General features: G+C 59.7%; 1 protein-coding gene across 1 annotated transcript; it reads left to right on the plus strand.

Moving 5' to 3' along the window:
• Positions 1 to 6981: 6981 nt before the first annotated feature.
• Positions 6982 to 21565, plus strand: GRK2 (G protein-coupled receptor kinase 2). Its single transcript, XM_049780200.1, has 21 exons — positions 6982 to 7152; positions 15555 to 15631; positions 16653 to 16726; positions 16830 to 16931; positions 17018 to 17092; positions 17168 to 17229; positions 17360 to 17411; positions 17640 to 17731; positions 17964 to 18063; positions 18141 to 18219; positions 18302 to 18432; positions 18515 to 18609; positions 19190 to 19297; positions 19411 to 19477; positions 19691 to 19791; positions 20289 to 20355; positions 20425 to 20520; positions 20634 to 20796; positions 20907 to 21043; positions 21164 to 21277; positions 21365 to 21565. The coding sequence occupies exons 1-21, from the start codon at positions 7040 to 7042 to the stop codon at positions 21527 to 21529; spliced, it is 2070 nt and encodes a 689-aa protein (XP_049636157.1). The 5' UTR covers positions 6982 to 7039; the 3' UTR covers positions 21530 to 21565.
• Positions 21566 to 22316: the final 751 nt, after the last annotated feature.

Here is a 22316-nt window from a genome sequence, read left to right on the forward strand (position 1 = left end):
TGAAAACGTCTTAAAATGACATAATTTTGCACAAGGGTCATTTTTTTGATGGGTGTGAAATGATGTGATCCACTTGCCCATGTCTGGGCGCCTCCTTGGGTCATAGCTTACAGGGCCTGTGGGCTAGTTCCCCTACAGCTGTACAAGCTCTGGAGGCAGGGCTTGCCATCCTGACCCCAAGTTCATGGTCAGCTCTCTGTTCTCCAGCAGGCTGGGGCACATGGGCCACCGGTAGCTTCAGGTTGGTTTCTGAAGGATGCACATGGCTGTGTTTTGGGGTTTGCCTGAAGAATGTCAGTTTTGCCTCAGTATCACCAAAGCCCACCTGAGCGGCAGCCAAACCTGTGGAGGGAGGACCCTTCAATGTGATTGTCTTGGAGTCAAGTCTGAATGCGGCCCCGCAAAGCTGCCAGGTCCCCAAATTGCTTTGCACTCCCTTTAGCCCCTTCTAAACACTAGCTAGTTTTGTTGACTTGCTCCTTGGCTGGCCCTTCGCATTAGCTACTTCACTGCCAGTCCACTGCCTTGTGCCCTCAGTCCCCTTGCTCTAGAGTCCTTCACACCCCCTCCTGGGGACGGTTCGCTGCTCAAGTTATGCCAGCAGGGACACAGCTTAGCATATGGCACAGGCATAGGTAAGGCTCGCCAGTCAGGAGTTGCCCCGAAGCCTGTTTCTTCTCAGTTCAATAGGTTATAATCTTGGGGCTGGAGAGAGCCCAGGGGTAGGGCGTTTGCTTTGCACGCAGCCTAACCAGGACAGACCTAGGTTCAATTCCCGGTATCCTATATGGTCGCCTGAGCCTATCAGGAGTGGTTTCTGAGCGCAGAGCCAGGAGTGGCCCATAAGCAATTAAAAAAAAAAAAAAGTTGGGGGCCGGAGCCGTCGCGCAAGCGGTAGGGCATTTGCCTTGCACACGCTAACCTAGGACTGATCTCCGTTCGATCCCCCGGCGTCCCTTATGGTCCCTGTGCCTGCCAGGAGCGATTTCTGTGCGCATAGCCAGGAGTAACCTCTGAGCATCACTGGGTGTGGCCCAAAAAGAAAAAAAAGTTGTTACCAATCTCTCAGGCACCAACACCCCATTTAACATTTAACCTTACTGCACTAGAAACTAACTTTCCTAGATCACACCATAACTATCTAGGGCTCCATCCAAACTCATCCTGCCACTGGCATCTGTTAACATTGCCAGCCACTTATTTGACCTTCAAAGGAACAACCCTGGAGTACACACACACAAACACACACACACACCACCACCACCACCACCATCTCTATGGTGGTCTCCAGGACCCCCGCACTTGCCACCCTTAGGGATCAGTCGGATTCACCAGCTAAGAAACAAAGCTAGGGGTCCAGGGTAGCAGTACAGTGGTAGGGTATTTGCCTTGCACGCAGCTGACCCAGGGTGGACCCAGGTTCGATCCCCAGCATCCATATGTCCCAAAAGCCAGGAGTAATCCAAGAGCGCCTCTGGGTGTGACCCAAAAACCAGAAGGAAAAAGAAAAAAAATGAGCTGTGTCCACACTGTGAGCACTACAAGTAGTGCTGCTCCACAGAGTAGGAACTCTAACCCCCTCGTGTGAAAGGAGGGAGACTTCCAACTCATACTGATAGCACAGCGGTAGGGCGTTTGCCTTGCAAGCAGCTGATCCAGGACCAGCAATGGTTCGAATCCCGGCATCCCAGTGCCTGCCAGGAGCAATTTCTGAGCACAGAGCCAGGAGTAACCCCTGAGCGCCGCCGGTGTGGCCCAAAAACCAAAAACAGAAAAAAGAAGACCTGAATTTTGGAGAGATGTATGGCTCAGAAACCTGAACCGGGCCTGCCTCTCGGGAACATCAGCCCTGACCCCCCTCGCCCATGACACCTGGGATTCAGGCCAGGTTACTTCGCACTACTTTTTCCCTCTACCTCCTAGGGGTTGAGAAAAGCAGGAGAAGCGGTGTCTGCAAGGGAAAGTTGGGAGTGCCCTGCGGTGGCACCAGGCCCTGCCTCCCCTGACCCCTTGCACTTAGAGAAGACGCTGCTTTTAACATCTTGAAAAATCATGATTTTTTAGAGGCCCAAGTGGTAGCACAGTGGTGGGGCGTTTGCCTTACATGCGGCTGACCAGGACTGACTGTGGGTTTGATCCCCGAAGATCCCATATGGCCCCCCGAGCCAGGAGCAATTTCTGAGCGCAAAGCCAAGAATAACCCCTGAGCACCACCGGGTGTAGCCAAAAAATAAGTAAATAAAATCAAATCATGATTTTGGAACAAGGAGCCAAACACCTCATCCACATGAACCTGCAGGCGACCAGCTAGTCCCGGGCAGGGCAAGGGTGAGCGGGTCCTCCGGGCACCCAAGCGACCTCAGCGCCAACATAACACGCATCTGGGCCGGGCACGTCACACGCCTAGCGCAAGCGGGCACCTGGGCCTAGGGGGCCTAGGGGACAGGCGCCCAGTTTCTGTCGCCACCAACCAGCCCCTTTCCAGGGAGGCACAGCGGCAGGTGACCAGTACTTGTAATGTCTCGCAGCCTGACCGGAGAGGCTGGGAGCAGAAAGTCCCCAACACCGAGAAAACGCCCTGAAAAGAGCTGGGAGAAACAGCACCGCGGGAGGGCGTGGGCCTTGCAGGCGGCCAACTCGGGTTCGATCCCCGGCGTCCCAGAGGAGTCTCCCAGCTGTCTGCAGGAGCGATTCTGAGTGCAGAGCCGGGGTGTGGCCCCAGAACAAAAACATCGGCAACAAAAAAAGGTAAATGAAAGGAGCAACAAGGCCAGGGAGATAGAGGTCTCGCATACGGGGCCAGGGACACCCCAAGACACTCCACACTAGAGGCCTAGGCCGGTAGTGCTCGGATGACCCCAAGGGGCCAGGCCCCAAAGGGCAGCAAATGGCCTGGAGCAGTGGGGTGTGGCCACGCGTTTCGCCTCCAAACACTCCCCGAATCCCCGCCAAGTCCCAGCGGCCACCACTCGGAGCCGACAGGGCCAGCAGCCCAGGCCCTTAGCCCTTGCACCCCGCAGACCGCGGAAGCAAGACGCCGCGCATGCGCGCTCCGGTCGACTCCCGGCCGGCGCAGGGGGCGGGGCGCTGAGAGGCGGAAGTCGGGCGGCAACGCTGAAGTGCGAGGGCGGGCGGGGCCAGAGGGTGGGCGGGGCAGAAGTGGAGTCGTGGACGCGCCGCTATTGGGCAAGGCGAGGCCGCGGCGTTGGCGTGGGCGGGGAAAGGGGCGAGCGGTGTGACAGGAAGTAATCTAGCACGGCTATTGGGCAAGGCGTGGGCGGGGAGAGGGGCGGGGCTTTCAGAGGAAGTACGGGAGGCTCCTAGGCAAGGCGAGGCCGCCGGCTAGGACGTGGGCGGGGCAAGGGGCGGCGCGGCGTGAGGAAATAGGCGCCGCTATTGGACAGGATGCAGGCAAGGGCAAGAATGGGCGGGGCCGAGGAGGAGCCGTGGCCGCGGCGATTGGGCAAGGCTGGCTGAGAGCATCTTCAGAGTCCAGGATAGAGGCCTTGGGGGACCACCTGGGCCTTGGAAAACGCCAGTCCTCACCCGCCCACAAATCTCCCTCACACAAAGTCACGGCCTAGACTTTGCCTACTTCTTCCCGCCCTCCCAATCCCCAATCTTAAGAGCGCCCTTTAGACCACTTACCCTAGCGCCATTGCCAGGCTAATCGGGAGACCTTGGGAGTCTGCTATCCAGTGGGCACCACAGTTTTTCTCTGCAGCCAAGCCTTGCACGACACTGAGGCACCCGATAAAGGACACACACACACACACACACACACACACACACACACACACGCAGGAGGAGCCTACCATGCTGGAAGGAGAGAGCACTTCCAGGCCAATACAGTTGCAAGTCCTCAGAGGTGGCTTGAGCTTGGCTGTGACATTGAAGGACAGACAGACAGACAAGTGGCTGAGCAGTGAGGGGTGTGACCCAGGCCAAGTACATGGGAAGGGCAGAAGGGGGTGCTGTTTCCAGTGTTTTCCAATGCTGCTCAGAGGGGAAGGAGAGGGATATCCTTGTTTTGTTTTCTTTTTTTTTAGATCACATCTAGGACACACAGCTACGACACTCAGCTCAGTGATTGTGAGGAGGGTGTGGTACCAGGCACTGAACTTGGGGGTTCCTGCATGCTCTTTGAGCCAATGCTCCCTACGACATGCTCAGGGCACTGACACAGCAAATGCCCGACAAATCAGGCCGAATGACATGTATGTATGCGTGTGGAAGGAAAATCGGGTGTAGTGCCCAGGTTTGGGGAGACGGAGGAGTCATGGGGAAATAAGGAGGCCAGAAGGGAGCAGGTTAGACAGGCTTGGGTGGTGGGAGCAAGAGACGGGTGTGGGAAGCCCTGTTAGTCATCCAGGGGACAGGCCAGGGAACAATGTGGCTGTGGGTCAGCCAGCTGGGCCAGAAATGGGCTCCCACTTCTCTCTCATTCATAGCACCCCAGCCTCAGACTTGGCTGGCAGACTCTGGGTACCTTTTCAATGTTTAGTCAGAGAAGCCAAATGTATGCATGACCTTCCCACAACCACCAGGGGGCAGTACTATCCCAAACCATCCCCTCCCTGGACAGACCCTGGCCCTGACCACTTTCCAAGCAGGGAGACGTGGGGACCCACCCAGAGAGCACTCTGGGACCCTGCAACTGGCTCTCTCGAAGGCCCCAGCCTCAGGCTGGGGGTTGGCCTGGGGGTGGAAACTATCTGGGTTCACATGAGATTGCCGGTAGGCGAGGCAGGTCTCAGAACCTGGTAGAATGCTGGTCTGGCAAGTTCATCAGAAAGTTTTGGGTTTTGTTTGTTTGTTTTGGTGGGAGGAGTTTTCATTCACAACCTGCAGCGCTCAGGGGTTACTCCTGTCTCTGCCGCTCAGAAATCACTCCTGGCATGCCTGGGGACCATATGGGATGCTCAGAATCGAAACCCCAGGTGGCCTTGTGCAAGGCAAATGCCCTACCTGCTGTGCTATCACTCTGGACCTAGAAATAAGTTTTAAATAGGGCTGTTCCAGAAACCGAAGGCCAGAGTGAGACTCTGGTCAGAGTCCTGTGAGCCAGAAGGCAGGCAGAGGGAAAAGGGAGGAGGAAAAGGAGATGTGCTGGGGTACCCTGGTGCTTCCCCAGTTCTTGGGCCCCAACTCCAGGCACCTGCTTGGACAGAGGAGCTCAGCCCTCAGTCATTCATTCAGCATTGACCACAGTCCTGTGTCAGCCTAGAGTGGGCCAGGACATGAGCTGAGCTGTGGCAGCAGAGACAAGTGGAGACAGGGAATGGGGTTGGTGGCAGGAGGCTTTTCTCCTTCCGTAGGATGTTTCCAAACAGCAGGTGCACTTTGATGCAAACATTCAGCAAAGCTTCCCCTCCTCAGGGGCCAGAGCAATAGCACAGTGGGGGAAGCATTTGCCCTCCAAGCAGCTGACCCAGCCCGACTGGGTTCAATTCCCGGCCCTCCATAGAGCCCCATCAGGAGTCATCTTGAGCACAGAACCATGAAAACTGCTGTGTGATTATGTTTTTGTTTTTATGTGCCTTTTTGTTTTGTTTTTTGGGTCACACCCAGCAGCGCTCAGGGGTTACTCCTGGCTCTACACTCAGAAATTGCTCCTGGCAGGCTCAGGGGACCCTATAGGATGTCGGGGATCAATCCTCAGTCGGCTTTATGCAAGGCAAGCACCCTGCCCATTGTGCTATCACTCCGGCCCCAGGCCCCATCACCCTCAAATTATTTAAAAGCTTCCACCCCACCCTAGACTCCTCAAAAACTTGAAACGGTGCATCTTGTAACTGATGTTGTTTTCCTGCGAAGGAGACAGATGGAGAGTGGGGAGTCGGAGCTGTACCCCACTGGGACTTCAAGGGTGAGCAGGAGCCAGACTGACAGCACAACAGCAGGGAGCTTGCCAGGATATGGCTGACCTGGGTTCAATCCCAGGCACCTTTTAGGGTCCCCTGAGTCCCACCAGGGTGTGACTGACTCGTAGAGGGTCTGGAGGTCTGGGCTGGGACTAGTCGCCAGGATGAGTCCAAGGCTTGGTCTGGGGTTGGCTGGTAATTAGGATCTAGGTTGGAGTCTGGATTTAAGCTGGAACTCGGGATCTCAGATGGAATCAGCTTCTAGACTGGAATCAGGGTCTAGGCTGGAATGGGAGTCTGAGCCGGAAATCAGGATCATGAGCTGGACTCTGGATCTAGGCTGAAAATAGGGACCTAAACTGGAATCAGGCTGGAAGCTGATCTAGACGAAAAATCAGGATCCAGGCTGGAAAGGAATCAAGATCTCAACCAGAACCTGGATCTAGGCTGGCATCTGGATCTTGGTCGGCGAAGGCTGGAAAAAAAAATGAGTCTGAGCTTTTTAGGGTGCTCTGGGGGCGGCTGGAGCCAGGCAGACAGAGCGTGGGCGGAGTTGGGGGGGACGCAGGACGCCACTCGGGGGGTCCTTTCCTTTGTCCTGCGCTCCAGGCCCATCTCTGTTCTGTCCCCAGAGACGACCCGGCTCCGGGGGGCCGGCCTGGGGTGCGGCGGGGAGCGAGGCGTCCCCGTCCCGCGTGCCTCCCACTCCTCCCCTGCAGCCAGCCAGCCAGCCAGCCAGCCACCACCCAGCGGGAGTCCCGCATCCGTCCGGCCGATCGGGCTCCGCGGGGGCGTCCAGCGGCGGCGGGGGAGGCGGCGCGCGTCGCCAGCAGGGGGCGCCCTCCGCCCGGCCCGCCGCCCGCCGCGCGCCCGGTCGGTCCCTGGCGGGCTTGGCTGGCGCCGTGCGCGGCAGGCGGGGCCGGAGGCGGCGGCGGCGGCGGCGGCGCGGCTCGGCTCGGCGGCCGACTCTGCAGTCCCGGCGGCGGGAGCCGAGCGCGCGCGCGAGCGAGCGAGCCACGAGCCAGCGGCAGGCCGGGCCCGAGCGAGCCGGCGCCATGGGGCGGCGCGGCGTGTGAGGCCGGAGCGGAGCCGCGCGCGGGCGGGCGGCGGGCGGGCGGCTTCGGGGCGCAGGGCCGAGCGGGGACCCGCGGGGCCGACGGGGCGGCGGCGCCAAGATGGCCGACCTGGAGGCGGTGCTGGCCGACGTGAGCTACCTGATGGCCATGGAGAAGAGCAAGGCCACGCCGGCCGCGCGCGCCAGCAAGAAGATCCTGCTGCCCGAGCCCAGGTGAGCGCGCGCGCGAGAGCGAGCCAGGCCCGCCCGGGGTGCTGGGCCGCTGCCCGCCCGCCCCGCAGCCGCCTGGGGCTCCCCCAAGTGCTCGGGGCCAGGGGGCGCTTGCAGGCCCGGCCGTCCAGCGCGCCTCCCTGCGAGGCCCCCGGGATGCGGGCGCGCAGCTGCCCCGGAGGTGAGTGATGCGCTCCTGGCACGCACACACTGGCACACACACACACACACACACTGGCACACACACACACACACACACTGGCACACACACACACACTGGCACACACACACACACACACACACGCCCTCCCTCCTCCCCGGCCGTGCCAGGCCAGCACTCAACTCCCTCAGGGCACCTTTGGGGGGCCCTGAGCCAGGTTCTGGGCGCCTGCTGCCACTGCCCGCTTCCAGGTGGACAGCTGGCCAGCCCAAGGGGAGGCAGGTCGGAGAGGGCCAACCCTGTGGCCTGCTGGGGCTGGTCTCTCCCACGCAGGGACTCAGTTTCCCTAACCTGTGAGATGCCTGTGGCTGACATGGCTGGGACATCCCCCCCCCCCCACACATATACGTTGTGTCCTGCCTTTGAGGCCAGGCCTGCCCTGGGCATCCCCACATCCCCGTGGCTGGCACCGTTTCGTGCCCCGCTGCTGACCGGCCCTTGGCATTGCTGGGCCGCCGTCAGCCGCCTCCTGAGCCGGCCTGTTAGGAGCCTTTTTCTTCCTCCGACGTTTGCAATAGGATTTCTCAAAACAGGAACCAGTGGGGAAGGGGGGGAAGGGGGGTGTCTGCCCAGGGAGCTGCGACGGTTAGAGCAGAACCCCAGTTCAGAGATGACAAAGCCACAGAAAGGAAACGGGCCTCGGCCTGGGGCCCTACGTGGTGCTCGGGCCTCAGCCTTCCCGTGGGTCGGGAGTTCTGCAAAGTGTGAGGTGGGGCCTTTTCTGGAACTCTCTCCGGGTTTGAGTAATCGCTGCCCAGCATGCTTTGCTGCCGACGGGGCTCCGCCTTGGGCAGGCTCTGCAGGTGTTGGTGCCCTGCGAAACCAGATGTGCCGCTTCCCTGTCCCCTTGGCGGGGGTGACAGGGTGGGTGACAGGCGGACGGGAGAAGAAAACAGTCCTTATCCTGACGTGTCATCTGTCCACCCCCAAGCCCGCCCGTGCCCTGGGTCAGGTGTTGCCCAGGTGTTGCCGGGGCGGTGGCAGGAGGGAGAGCAGCAGAAACAGGCCAGAGCCAGAGTGCAGTCCTGTGCTGTGAACACTGCACCCCTTTGGGTGATAGGCAGCCTGTGCTGGGCGATGCCCTGCATGTACCCAGCACCCGCCTGGCCCATCCCTTTGCAAAGGGCTTTTGACGGCCTATTAAGCCTTTTAGTCTGTTCCCAGCGGGGCACACGCCAGTTGGGGTTGGTGGTGGCAGAACCTTCCTGGTTGGTTGAAGAGGCCAAGGCTACCCACACCTCCCAGGGGTCCCTCTGTGCCTCTGCTCTCTCCCTGCAGGCACAGGCAGTGCCAGCCACACTCCTGCTCTGGAGTTGGGGGTCTGACCCGTGACCAGGAAGCAACAGGACCCCTCAGCAGAGCTCACTACTAGTGCTCAGGGCCTATAGTGGATCTAGCCTGGCCTGGCCAGGCGACTTTGAGGCGCAGGGAGCTCCCACCAGCCTCACCACAGGCAGGAGGCGCAGAGGGAGGTCCCCAGGATCCATGGCCAGGTGCCCTTTGGGGCTGTTCCCACCTTGAGGTGGTCCTTCTTGGCAGACAGTTTCTTGGCGGAACAGTGCCCAGGTTACGACTTGGCCGGGAGCTGGGACTGGCACCACAGCCCCAATCTCCCAGAGCCTGAGAGCGGCGACTATGGGCACAGTGCCCTGTGGCATTGGTATCGAGGTGGCCCCTTTGCCGCCTTCTAGAAGCAGAGGAAGCAGGACCCGGTATTGGCCGGCTCCTAGACCAGAAGACAGGAGCCCTGGTTGTTGCTACCTATGGTGCCCACTTGGGGCGCGCCCTCAAGTTGCCCATCGGGCTTGAGCCAGCCCCTGGGTATCATGCCCACCCTGCACCCGTCGGCCCCAGGGCCTGTGGTCTGTGCCGATCCCTGCAGGTCCCGTAATTGGCATCATTTGCTTAATGTGACCGCGGAGGCCTCGGTAATTAATCTCGGGGCTCCCGGTGGCAGAGCCGGCCCGGCTGTCCCCAGAGATGCTCAGGCTCCCCGGGGACCGAGGCAGATGGTGGTGCTGGAGCCTCTTGCAGCCGCAGCGCCTGGTGCTGGTGCTTTTCCCGAAAGAGCGTCCCTCAGGGCCGCCTCCTTCCTGCCCCTAGCAACTCCCCAGCCCGGACCCTGCTCCCCGAGCTCTTCCTCTGCTGGTCTCCTGTTAACTCTTTGTCGCCCCAACTTCCTGCCCTTGATTTGCGGGCGGAAGGGGTGCAGGGCCGGTTTCCTTCGTCCCTCCTCTCCCCTCTGAGAGGCGCAGCCTTTGCCCCTTACCCAGAACTTTCCACGCTCCACCCCCAAAGAAAGAAAACAAAACCCCACGCCCAACTCGTCCACCGCAGGGACTATCCAGACCCTTCTTCTGTCTGCTCTTTCCAGAACACGCGATCTGAACACGAAAGGGAGCCTTTTGGAAGGGCCACGCCTGCGCCCCCACCAGAAGGAACTTGTCCTGTTTGCACACGTTCCCCTCCACATTCATATTTCTTCCCACTGAGACTTGGGTTCCTGGGCAGCTTGGCACAGGGGCTGGGGGAAGCTGTGGCTTGCAGTGTACCCCAAAGGTCCCAGTGAGGAGGATGCAGAGCCAGCATCCATTCCCTGCACTGGAGTGGGGTTCAAGAGAGGTCTTGGTGGCCCTCGCTGCTTCCCACTGTACCCAGTGCTCAGACTATGGGCGTCCCCCTGGGTAGTGGAGTGCGAATGGGGTTGGGATCAGGGACGGACCCTGGGCACCCCACGGTGATGGCCACTGCGAGGGACTTGGGTATCGTTGGGGTCTGGCTGGTGTATGTCTCTGGGGGCCACAGGGCTGCCTCCTATGGCACCCTCCCCACTGCTCTGCCCTGGTTGGGGAGCCCCGAGGATTGGAGCCCCAGGAAGTCACTGAGAGGTGTTAATAAAGGGCCCCAGGGAGTGACTCCAATGCCAGGTTTCATTGAACTGCCCGTGGGGGCCCCTGCCCTGTGCAGCCTCTCCCAGTGAGCCCACAGGGCCCCTCATCTGACTCTGTCTACACCCTCTGAGCCCTGGCTGTACCCCCACCCCCTCGTCTGCTGCAGCTCCCTGGTTCCTGAAAGGTGCAGGGCCATGGGCTATGTGTCTGGGCCAAGATTCTGCACCCAGTGTTTGATGGGTTTACGGGGAACCCAGGGGTGCTGAGAGGTACTATGCCCATTGTCTTCTGGGGCCTCTGACCTCTGAACTTCCCCTGTCCTTACTGGCTGCCACTGCAGCTCCAGAGGTCCTTCTGGGAGAGCCCAGACAGTCCCCCAGGCCCCTGCCCACTCTGAGTACTACCTGGGGCTTTCCCTGTGAACTGAGGGCATTGGGTGCCCCCAACCCTCACCTGCCCACCCTGCGGCCAAGCCCTGTCCCCCAGTCTGCTCGCCAGCAGCAGGCAGCCTCCTGCCATAGCATCTGGTTCTCTGCCAGGGATCCCCGGGCACTTGGCTGAGCAGGTGTGGGACTCTGCCCGCAGGTTCCAGACCAAGCAGCACAGCCTTGGAGGGCTGAAACAGGGCTGGAGCATGGGACCTCACAGTCCAGCAGGGAGATCGGGGCGGTCTGACGCTGCTGCAGCCTTGCAGCTCTTGCTCCTCAGTTCATCTTTATTTGCTTTTTTCCCCAATTTTTTATTATGCTTCTGGGTCACACCCAGCAGGGTTCAGGGATTGCTCCTGGAGGGGTACCGGAAATCACATGGGGTCAGCCATGTGTCGGCCAGACTCGACCTGATGTACCATCTTCTTCCCCTCCTCTTCTTTTTGTTTGTTTATTATTACTGAGGAGTCACTTGGGTGATGCTGTCAAGGCTCAAAGCTTAGCCCTCTCATATCCCACAGGGTTTTCTTAACACCCACATTTCAGAGGAAACTGCACTGAGCCAGGCCCTTTGATCCGGTCACGTGTGGAAGTAAGGCCTACCACACGGGGAAGACGTGGACCTTTGCTCTCCTGGTGTCCCCATTCCCCCTTGATCTGGCAGCCATGTTCTCTAGGAATCACGGTGACTTGGATGGGGGCAAGGAGACCACTCTGGGCCAGAGTCCATGTGAGTGTTGGAGATAGGACCCCCTTCCCCATACATCTTATACCTGCACCCTGGCAGGCAGCAGTGGCAGTACCCATCAGCACCCACAAACATGCATCTCTGAGCTGTAGCCTGAGGCCACCGAAGACCCTAAGATTGCCACTGTGGGCTTCACCTTCGGGCTCTGCCCCAGTTTGACTTCCCACATGGCTCCGGGAGTACTGGGCTTCATTTAGGGCATGCTGTGGGTTTTGGTTTTTGGGTCACACTGGTGGTGCTCAGGGATTACGCCTGGCTCTGCGCTTAGAAAGCCTGCTCCTGGCAGGCTTGGGGGACCATATGGGGTGCCAGGGATCAAACCTGGGTTGACAGCATGCAAGGCAAATGCCCTACAGCTGTGCTATCTCTCCGGCTCCTTGTTTTGTGTTATTATACAAAGTTATTGATTTACTTGTTTTGGTTTTGGGGTCACATCCAGCGATGCTCAGGGGTCACTCCAGGTTGTGCATTGGGAATTTCTCCTGGTGGTACTCAAGAGTTATTCCTGGCTCTATACTCAGGAGTTACTTCTGGCAGTGCTCAGGGGACCAGAGGGGATGCCAGGGATCTAACCTGGGTCGTTCACTTGCAAGGCAAACAAACTTCCTCCCTGCTCAACTACATCTCCAGTTAAACCTTATTTATTTTTGTTTGTTTGTTTGTTTGTTTGTTTTAAGCGAGAAAGCGAAGGGTCAGGGCAGCCTGGTTAAGTCCTGTGAGTTCCGGCTCCAGTAGCCTCTCGGGACGGCCTTGTGCCAGCCAGGCACATCATGTTTGTGGCTGCTCTGGGTCCAAGTTCTGTGAGCGCAGTTCCTGGCAGGCATCTCGGGGTCACTCACCCACTGGGGTCCCTGTAAACTGACATCCTCTGTATCTCCCACCTCCTCCAGCTACCTGGCAGGTGCTGTGGCTGCGAGCCTGGTGCCCACCTGCTTGGCATCTTCCACCACTCTGTGCCCCGGAACCCTCAGACCGAGGACTGGGCAGTGGGCCAGGGGTGTCTGTCTTGGGATATTCAATCTCACTGGTTACAGCCAAGTGTGGGACCTGTGGGTTGAGGGCATCCAGCTGGGGGGCACCAACCTGTCCCAGAGGGATCCAACTCTGAAGGGTAGCACAGCCTAGTGAGCGTTTGGCCCGGGGCCCAATACCAGCCTCCATGGGCAGAACAGGGCAGAACTGCAGGGCTGAGGCGCCCCTCAGCCCTGCCTCCCATGCTGGCTGTGACCTCTTGTCCTTCCCCAGCCGCCTCCTCCCACCCACCATTTCCTTCCCTCCCTCCTGGTCCCACCTGCGTGTCCCCGTGCCACCTGAGTGACCCCCGATGGCCCTGGCCCCCCACCTGCCCGGCGCTGAGTCCCCACATCCTGTTTGCACAGGTCCCACGGCGGTTCCGCCTCCCGCACCCAGCCCAGTCTCCTTGGGCCTGGCCTAGTGCCCTGCTGCACTGACGGTGGGAACTGAGGAGGGTCACAGGGCCCCCATCTGTGTCCTAGCCAGCTGAGTGGCCCTAAACCCTGAGTGAGGGTCGTAGGAGCACCAGAGGTCACATGGTGTCAGCCCCAGGACCCCCTCAGTGATGACCACAGGGTCACTACCCAGGGTGACCAGTCACTACCCAGGGTAACCCAGGGGCCAGTGAAGCTGGACTGAAAGTTGGGAGGCTGTGGGAAGGGGTCACCCAGGCATGGGGTGGCCTCCAGATCACCTTGACCAGGGGTGCTATCCTCAAGCCTGAGGATAGTCTTTCGGGGGCTTTGGGGTGTGTGTATTTGACTTTGGGGTCACTCCTGGCATCATTCCTTGTGGTGCTTAGGGGGATCCATGTGTGCTACAAGAAATGGCACTGGGCCTGGCACAAGTCTTACCCTCGTACTATCTCTCTGTTCCCTGTTTGTTTTTCTTTTGACTTTTTTGGTAACTTTTTTTGGTTTTAGGGTCACACCCGGTGACGCTCAGGGGTTACTCCTGGCTATGCGCTCAGAAATTGCTCCTGGCTTGGGGGACCATATGGGATGCTGGGGGATCAAACCATGGTCCATCCTAGGCTAGCTAGCTCAGGCAAGGCCTTACCGCTTTTGCCACCACTCAGGCCCTTCTTTTGACTTTTTTTAAAATTTTTGTTTTGGGGCCGGGCGGTGGCGCTCGAGGTAAGGTGCCTGCCTTACCTGCGCTAGCCTAGGAGACGGACCGCGGTTCGATCCCCCGGCGTCCCATATGGTCCCCCAAGCCAGGAGCGACTTCTGAGCGCATAGCCAGGAGTAACCCCTGAGCATGACAGGGTGTGGCCCAAAAACCAAAAAAAAAAAAAAAAAAAATTTTTGTTTTGTTTTGTTGCATTTTTGGGGGCCATACCCAGCAGCGCTCAGGTGTTATTCCTGGCTCTATATTCAGAAATTGCTCCTGGCAGGCTCGGGTACCATATGGAATGCTGGGAATCGAACCTGGGCCTGTCTCAGGTTGGTGCATGCAAGGCAAATGCCCTACTGCCAGTGGTCCTCAAACTTTTTAAACAGGGGGCCAGTTCACTGTCCCTCAGACCATTGGAGGACTAGACTATAGTAAAAACAAAAACTATGAACAAATAACTATGCACAGTGCATATATCTTTGTGTGTGTGTGTGTGTGTGTGTGTGTGTGTGTGTGTGTGTGTGTGTGTGTGTGTTTGGGTCATACCCGGCAGTGCTCAGGGGTTATTCCTGGCTCCAGGCTCAGAAATTGCTCCTGGCAGGCACGGGGGACCATATGGGACGCCGGGATTTGAACCGATGACCTCCTGCATGAAAGGCAAACACCTTACCTCCATGCTATCATCTCTCTGGCCCGCATATATCTTATTTTGAAGTGAAGAAACAAAACAGGAACAAACAATATGTGACTGTAGTTTGAGGACCACTGCCTACCACTGTGCTATCTCTCCGGCCTCTGACTTTTTGTTTTTGGGTCACACTCAGCAGTGCTCAGGAGTTACTCCTGGCTCTATGCTCAGAAATTGCTCTTGGCAAGCTCGGGGGACCATATGGGATGCCGGGATTTGAACCACCGTCCTTCTGCATGCAAGGCAAACGCCTTACCTCCATGCTATCTCTCCAGCCCCTCGACTTTTTTAAAAGGAGAATTGAGGGGCTGGAACAGCGAGTGGCACATAAGGTGTTTGCCTTGAGCGAGCTAGCCTACGAGGGACAGCCGTTCGATCCTCCGGCATCCCATATGATTCCCCCAAGCCAGGAGCGATTTCTAAGTGTATAGCCTGAGTGGGTGTGGCAGAAAAACAAAAATAAAAAGGGAGGGGGCCGGGCGGTGGCGCTCGAGGTAAGGTGCCTGCCTTACCTGCGCTAGCCTAGGAGATGGACCGCGGTTCGATCCCCCGGCATCCCATATGGTCCCCCAAGCCAGGAGCAACTTCTGAGCGCATAGCCAGGAGTAACCCCTGAGCGTCACCGGGTGTGACCCAAAAACAAAAAAAAAAAAAAAAAAAAAAAAAAAAAAAAAAAATAAAAAGGGAGAATTAGGGTTGGAGCAATATAGCACAAGCAGGTATTGTGCTTGCCTTCCATGTGGCTAGCCTAGGTGCATTTGGCACCCCACATGGTCCCCCAAGCCCTCCAGGGGTGATCCCAGAGAGGAGACCCAGGAGTAAAGCCCAAGCGCTACCAGGTGTGGCCCCCCAAGAAAGTGAGATCTACATGTCACAAAACCCTGATCACCATAAAGTGTGATTAAAGTTAATGGTTTAGTACATTCACAGCTGGAGCAACCTTCTCACTGTTTGATTTCAGAACATTTTGTCACCCCCTCAAAGAACATCACCCCTTTCTCAGTCGCCCCATCCCCTACCTCCCGTGGCCTATGCTGAGGGCTGGCGATGGGCATCTGTGTTTGGTGCCCGGGGCCGTGTCCACAGAGTGGGGCTGGGGCCTGTGTCTGGCTGACAGGCACAGACTAAGTGGGGGGTCCTCGCTCTTTGCTACCCCATCTGTGCCCCTCTCGGCCTGGCCGTGAAGATTGACTACTATCTCCAAAGCCAGCACGAGGTAGCGTGGAGATCCTGACGTTGGCTTTGGGGGACACCGTGGCCTCCTAGGGGTCACCAGATCTTCTGGTCTGCTTGTCCGCAGTATTCGCAGTGTCATGCAGAAGTACCTGGAGGACCGGGGTGAGGTGACCTTTGAAAAGATCTTCTCACAGAAGCTGGGTGAGTAGGGACCGGCACCCCAGAGCTGCTTCCTGCCCCCTCCCTATGACCGGCCTGCAATGGCAGGGTGCTGGCCTCCCCCCCCCAGTCTAACCCTACCCCCCCCCCCCCCCCCCCCGGGTACTGGACAAGTTCCTCCTTTGGGGTTTTGTTTTTGAGAGTTGCAGCTTCCGCTTGGCACCAGCTCAGCTGCTGGGTCCGTCGGCAGAGCTGACAGGAAGGGGCGGGGCCTTCCGGTGGCGCCTTCTGCAGTGTCTGCCCTGCGGGGCAGGGTAGGGGGGGCTGGCCTGCAGCCCGACTCTGACCCGGAGGGGAGCAGCTTGGCAGAGTCAGTGCCTAGTTGAGCTCCTGTAGGCCGTGATGGGGTGTACCCCAGGCCCCTCAGTGCCTCTCTCTGAGCCTGTTTGTGGCCTTGTCTGGGAACCAGGATTCAGGACCCCGAGTCACCCCACCAGCTCAAGCCACCTTGAAATTCTAAGCACAGCCTTGAAGGGCTACCTGCCCTGCCCTGCCCAAGTGCTGGACAGGGGCACTGCCCAGTAAGAACCCAGCTGCCAGGGTTGCTTAGATCCTCTGCTGCTCTGGGATCCCAGAGCCTAGGAGGAGAGAGGTTTCACAGCCACACTGCCCCAGAGCCCCACAGCCTCAGTTTCCCTAACTGGGCCCACTTTCCCTGCCTGCCTGCTTCTCAGAGTCCTCCTTGGAATGGGGGTTGGGAAAGTGCAAAGCAGACATTTTGGGGACCAAAGTGATAGTACTATGGGGAGGGTGTTGCCTTGCATGCAGCTGACCTGGATTCGACCCCTGCCATCCCATGCGCTCCCTGAGCATAACCAGGAATGACCTGATAGCTGAATCCAGGGCCAAGAGTAACCCCTGTGCACCACTGGGTGTGACCAAAAAGGGCAAAAATATAAAAAATAAAACCAGATGCCTTGATCCCAAATCAGTTCTGCTCTGCAGCCCCCAGCCCACACAGCCCACTCTGAGGAGGTGGCTGAGCACCCCAACATGCTTTCAGGGTATCTGCTGTTCCGAGACTTCTGCCTGAAGCACCTAGAGGAAGCCCGGCCGTTGGTGGAGTTCTATGAGGAGGTGAGGGGACTGCCGGCTGGGGGAGACCATGAGTGGGTGTGAGCGCTCCCACTCCAGGGGCCTCCTCTAGCCCCCCCGAGTCACTGTGGGGCGCTGTGTCCAGATCAGGAAGTACGAGAAGCTGGAGACGGAGGAGGAGCGCCTGACCTGTAGCCGGGAGATCTTCGACAGCTACATCATGAAGGAACTGCTAGCCTGCTCACACGTGAGTGCCCCACCCGGGCCGGGCCGGGCCGGGCCCTGCCGGGTTGCAGGGCCCCAGTACTCATGAACCATCCCTGTCCTCCTCAGCCCTTCTCCAAAAGCGCCATTGAACACGTGCAGGGCCACCTGGTGAAGAAGCAGGTGCCTCCGGACCTCTTCCAGGTGGGTGCAGGCTGCAGGGTGCTGGCAGGTGGGTGGCCTGGCTGCCCCATCGCTGACTCTGGCTTCATCATGCAGCCGTACATCGAGGAGATCTGCCAGAACCTCCGTGGGGACGTGTTCCAGAAATTCATCGAGAGGTGAGGCCGCTTGTGCGCTTCTGAGACCCTATCCAGCCTCCACACCTCCCAGTGCCGGGCACCCCAAAGCCTATGGGTGGTTCTGGGGGGCACCTACCCTCCAGGACTGAGCCCGGCTCTTCTCCCACAGTGACCGATTCACACGTTTCTGCCAATGGAAGAATGTGGAGCTCAACATCCACGTGAGTGGGCTGCGTATGCCATTGGGGTTGGGGTGGGGAGTGTAGGGGGCGGTCACCATGGTCAGAGGTCTGGGCCAATGGCAGGGGGTGCCAGGACTCATGGTCAGAGGTCTGGGCCAATGGCAGGGGGTGCCAGGACTCCTTAGGGGGCCTCGAGGCAGGTAAGTATGAGCTGAGGGGGCCCAGGGGTGTGTGACCTGAGGTGACCCAGCTGTTGCACCCCCCCAGCTGACCATGAACGACTTCAGCGTCCACCGCATCATTGGGCGAGGGGGCTTCGGCGAGGTCTACGGGTGCCGGAAGGCTGACACGGGCAAGATGTGAGCCCTGGGCCAGCCGGGACGCCGGAGGGAAGGGCGAGGGGTGGCGAGGGGCCCTGCCCCTGGGTCCTGGGTCAGGACACCCCTGCGGGCCCCCTCATCCCCTTCATGCTGTTCCCCCATGTGACCCCCACCCTGCCTGCTGTTCCCCAGCTCTGTTCCCTGAGGGGGGTCATGTTTGTCCTGTGCGCTCATCTTCCCCAGAGTTCGCCCTGACCACCCCTCCCTTCAGGTACGCCATGAAATGTCTGGACAAGAAGCGCATCAAGATGAAGCAGGGGGAGACATTGGCCTTGAACGAGCGCATCATGCTGTCCCTCGTCAGCACTGGGGTGAGTGTCCCTTCGGCCCAGGGGACTCATGGTGGCCTGTGGCGGCCTAGCCTGCCCTGAACTCTCTCCTCCTGCAGGACTGCCCGTTCATCGTCTGCATGTCCTATGCCTTCCACACACCCGACAAGCTCAGTTTCATCCTGGACCTCATGAACGGTGAGTGGTGGCGGGGTTGGGGCTGGGGCCAGCCCTGGGGGTGGCACCCGGAGCTGAACCCCACGGGGGGCTGCCTCTGCAGGCGGGGACCTCCACTACCACCTGTCCCAGCACGGTGTCTTCTCCGAGGCCCACATGCGCTTCTACGCGGCCGAGATCATCCTGGGCCTGGAGCACATGCACAGCCGCTTTGTGGTCTACCGGGACCTCAAGGTGAGCGGGGCTTCTCCCCTCCTGCATGCCCCAGCCTGGCAGCGTTTATTGTCGGCCTCCCTGAATCACTGCTCCTCCACAGCCAGCCAACATTCTCTTGGATGAACATGGCCACGTGCGCATCTCGGACCTGGGCCTGGCCTGCGACTTCTCCAAGAAGAAGCCCCATGCTAGCGTGTAAGTGCTCGGCACAGCTCTGTCCCGCCATGCTCTCTCTCTGTCCGAGCGCTTGTGAGGCAGACTCCACGACCCCGGCACCACACCCACACCCACTCCTGCTACCAAGTGCCAGGCCATTAGCCATCTGTGTTGACTTGAGTCCACACCTGCATCAGCCCCCTCAGCCCCCTTCCTCTACGGAAGGCCACGCCCACCATCCATAGTTCCCGTGGACATAAATAAGGTCACACCTACCTGTCCACTACCAGGAGGCCATGCCCACTGCCCCTAGTCCCCATCTGCTGCTAATAGGCCATGCCCACATATGCCCCACCCTTTATTTCCCATCTGTTTACATGAGACTACACCCACATCCTCCCTGCCCATCTATCGGGAGGCCACACCCACCACCATTTCCCTCCTTGCTCACACAAGGCCCTGCTCACATAGGCCCCGCCAGCCACCCCACTGCCAGGAGGCCATGCCCACCCATCTACCTGGCTTGTGACAGCCCCGCCCATTCCCTCCTACTAGCATAGGGACCAGTCCCCACGCCCACTGTCCCATCTGATCTGTTCCTGACCCCCTGCCTCCACAGGGGCACCCACGGCTACATGGCTCCTGAGGTCCTGCAGAAGGGTGTGGCCTACGACAGCAGTGCGGACTGGTTCTCCCTGGGCTGCATGCTCTTCAAGTTGCTGCGGGGGTGAGTGCCCCCCCAGACAGCCTCGGGCCTGGGCTTGGAGGGGCGCCAGCTGCCCAGACTGGGCCCAGGACCCAATTCTGCCTCTGACGAGGGCCTCTGGCCTCTTTGCTCAGGCACAGTCCCTTCCGGCAGCACAAGACCAAAGACAAGCACGAGATTGATCGCATGACATTGACGATGGTGAGTGTGCGGTCAGCCCCCATGGAGTTGCAAGCCAAGCCTAGTTCAGTTCTCCCTTTCTGAGCTACCTCACTGGGGCTTGGGGGGACCACAAAGGGTCGGGCTGGGGTCTCTCGGTCTACCTCTGTCCCGGGGCCTCGGGGCCCCTGTTGCGAGCCAGCACATCAGGGCTGGGGGCCTTTGCCTGGGCCTGGCTGCAGCTTCTCCCTGTAGGCAGTGGAGCTGCCTGACTCCTTCTCCCCCGAGCTTCGCTCCCTGCTGGACGGTTTGCTACAGAGGGATGTCAACCGCAGGCTGGGCTGCCGGGGCCGAGGGTGAGTGTCGGGGAGGGTGCCCCACAGGCCAGGTCCGGTCCTTGGGTCCTTCTGCTCCCAGTGTTCTGGAGATGCTCGTAGGTCAGAATCAGGACCCCTTATCAGCGTTGCACAGGGTGGTTGGGGATGCAGGACAACCTAGGGGTACAGTCCTGCCTGCCCCCTTCTTCCCACCCTCGTCGCTGTGCTACTGACCATCAGGCGGGGCACACACATTCCAGCTGCAGTGCTCACCCAGGACCCACTCACACTCACTGGGGACTCACTGCTTTAGTTGTGCTCGCCATGTCACTCATCTGTGTGTCTGCTGGCAGCCCCCGCCCACCCCCCACTGGTCCCGCAGCTCCCACATCTGTCTGGGGTGGTATTGGGTTTGGCTTCAAGACCACTCACCCACGAGTCCAGCATCCCAGCCCCCACCCAGGACCTGCTTACATCTCCCACCAGGACCCTGGGGCTGAGACTTGGGCCTGGCCCCTAAACCTGTATCCCCACAGGGCGCAGGAGGTGAAAGAAAGCCCCTTCTTCCACTCCCTGGACTGGCAGATGGTGTTCCTGCAGAAGGTAAGGGCATGGCCGGATGGGGTGGGGGGCCCTGGAGCTCTGCCCATGTGACACCCCCCCCTTCTGCAGTACCCACCCCCCCTCATCCCTCCACGAGGGGAGGTGAATGCAGCCGACGCCTTTGACATCGGCTCCTTCGACGAGGAGGACACCAAAGGCATTAAGGTAAGACAGGGCAGCCGCTCCACCTGCGTCCTGGGCCCCGCAGCCCACTGGCCTGGTGCAGAGCCCAGGGCTCACAGAGTGCTTGCCTGTCCCCTTCCCCTGTGTCCATGAAGTTGCTGGACAGCGACCAGGAGCTCTACCGCAACTTCCCCCTCACCATCTCGGAGCGGTGGCAGCAGGAGGTGGCAGAGACCGTGTTTGACACCATCAACGCCGAGACGGACCGGCTGGAAGCCCGCAAGAAAACCAAAAACAAGCAGCTGGGCCATGAGGAAGGTGAGGGCATCTGGCACCAGCCAAGGCCTCCCGCTGGGGTGAGGGACATACAGGGGTCTCTGGGGCACTGGCTCAGTGACGTGTCCCACCTTCCCTCCCACACCCTACAGACTACGCGCTGGGCAAGGACTGCATCATGCATGGCTACATGTCCAAGATGGGGAACCCCTTCCTGACGCAGTGGCAGCGGCGCTACTTCTACCTGTTCCCCAACCGGCTGGAGTGGCGGGGCGAGGGCGAGGCCCCGGTAAGTGTGTGCTGAGGGGTGCAGGGTACCGACCCCAGGGAGCATGCACTGGGGTGGGGAGGGGTGCAGCCCTGTCCAGCATCCATACCCACACCGCCCTTACTATCCTCCGCCCTGCAGCAGAGCCTGCTGACCATGGAGGAGATTCAGTCTGTGGAGGAGACGCAGATCAAGGAGCGGCGCTGTCTGCTGCTCAAGATCCGCGGCGGCAAACAGTTCGTCCTGCAATGCGACGTGAGTGCCACGATGTGGGGGGACAGGCCCAGGCAGGGGTGCTGGGTCTCTAGGGGTCTGGGTCCTGACGGGCCACCATCCACGCAGAGCGACCCCGAGCTGGTGCAGTGGAAGAAGGAGCTGCGAGATGCTTACCGAGAGGCCCAGCAGCTGGTGCAGCGGGTGCCTAAGATGAAGAACAAGCCGCGCTCGCCCGTGGTGGAGCTCAGCAAGGTGCCCCTGGTCCAGCGGGGCAGTGCCAACGGCCTCTGAGCGCCGCCACCCGCCTTTTATAAACCTCTAATTTATTTTGTCGGATTTTTATTATTTGTTTTCCCGCCAAGCGGAAAAAAGGTTTATTTTGTAATTATTGTGATTTCCTGTGGCCCCCGCCTGGCCCAGCCTCCCCGGGAGGGGCCCGCTTGCCTTGGCTCCTACTGCCACCCACCAGCCACCCTCCGCCCTCAGCCCCGACCCCATCACCTGCTCCCGCTGCCTTCCTGGGGGAGGAGCCGCCGCACCCAGCTGTGGGCCCAGGAAGGCCGCAAAGTGGGAGTCGCTGTGAATTTCCCCACGGTGGTGCCTCCTCCTAGCCAGGCCCTCGAGGAGGTGGAGGGGTGCAGGACCCCCCTGCTCCAGGACCCCGGCAGGACATGGGCTCCTTGTGCAGGAATTACCCAGGTCCCAGCCGTTCCCTGGTCTAAGAGGGTGGGTGGGCTCGGCTGGGAGGGCGGGCTGGGCCCTGGGGCCAGTGAAGTCTGGGTATCAGGCTGGGCCACCACAAGGGGGGGACAGGCAGTGACCACAGCCACCAACCCGTCCTGCCCGCACCCCGCCCCGCCGCCGCATGCCCCCTTGTGCCAGTCACGCTGCCGTGTGCTGTTGCCCTCAACCCCTGGGGCTGGGTTGGCGCCTGACCCCCGGGGCGTTTCCTTGCCGATTTTGAATGTGATTTTAAAGAGTGAAACCTGAGACTCTGCGTTTTTTATAAAAAATGGTGCCTGACTCCTCGGCGTGTCTGATTCTTATGTCTGGGGACCCAGGGCTGCGGGCAGTGGCT

This window comes from Suncus etruscus, chromosome 9, assembly GCF_024139225.1.
Source record: "Suncus etruscus isolate mSunEtr1 chromosome 9, mSunEtr1.pri.cur, whole genome shotgun sequence".
Lineage (NCBI taxonomy): Eukaryota > Metazoa > Chordata > Mammalia > Eulipotyphla > Soricidae > Suncus > Suncus etruscus.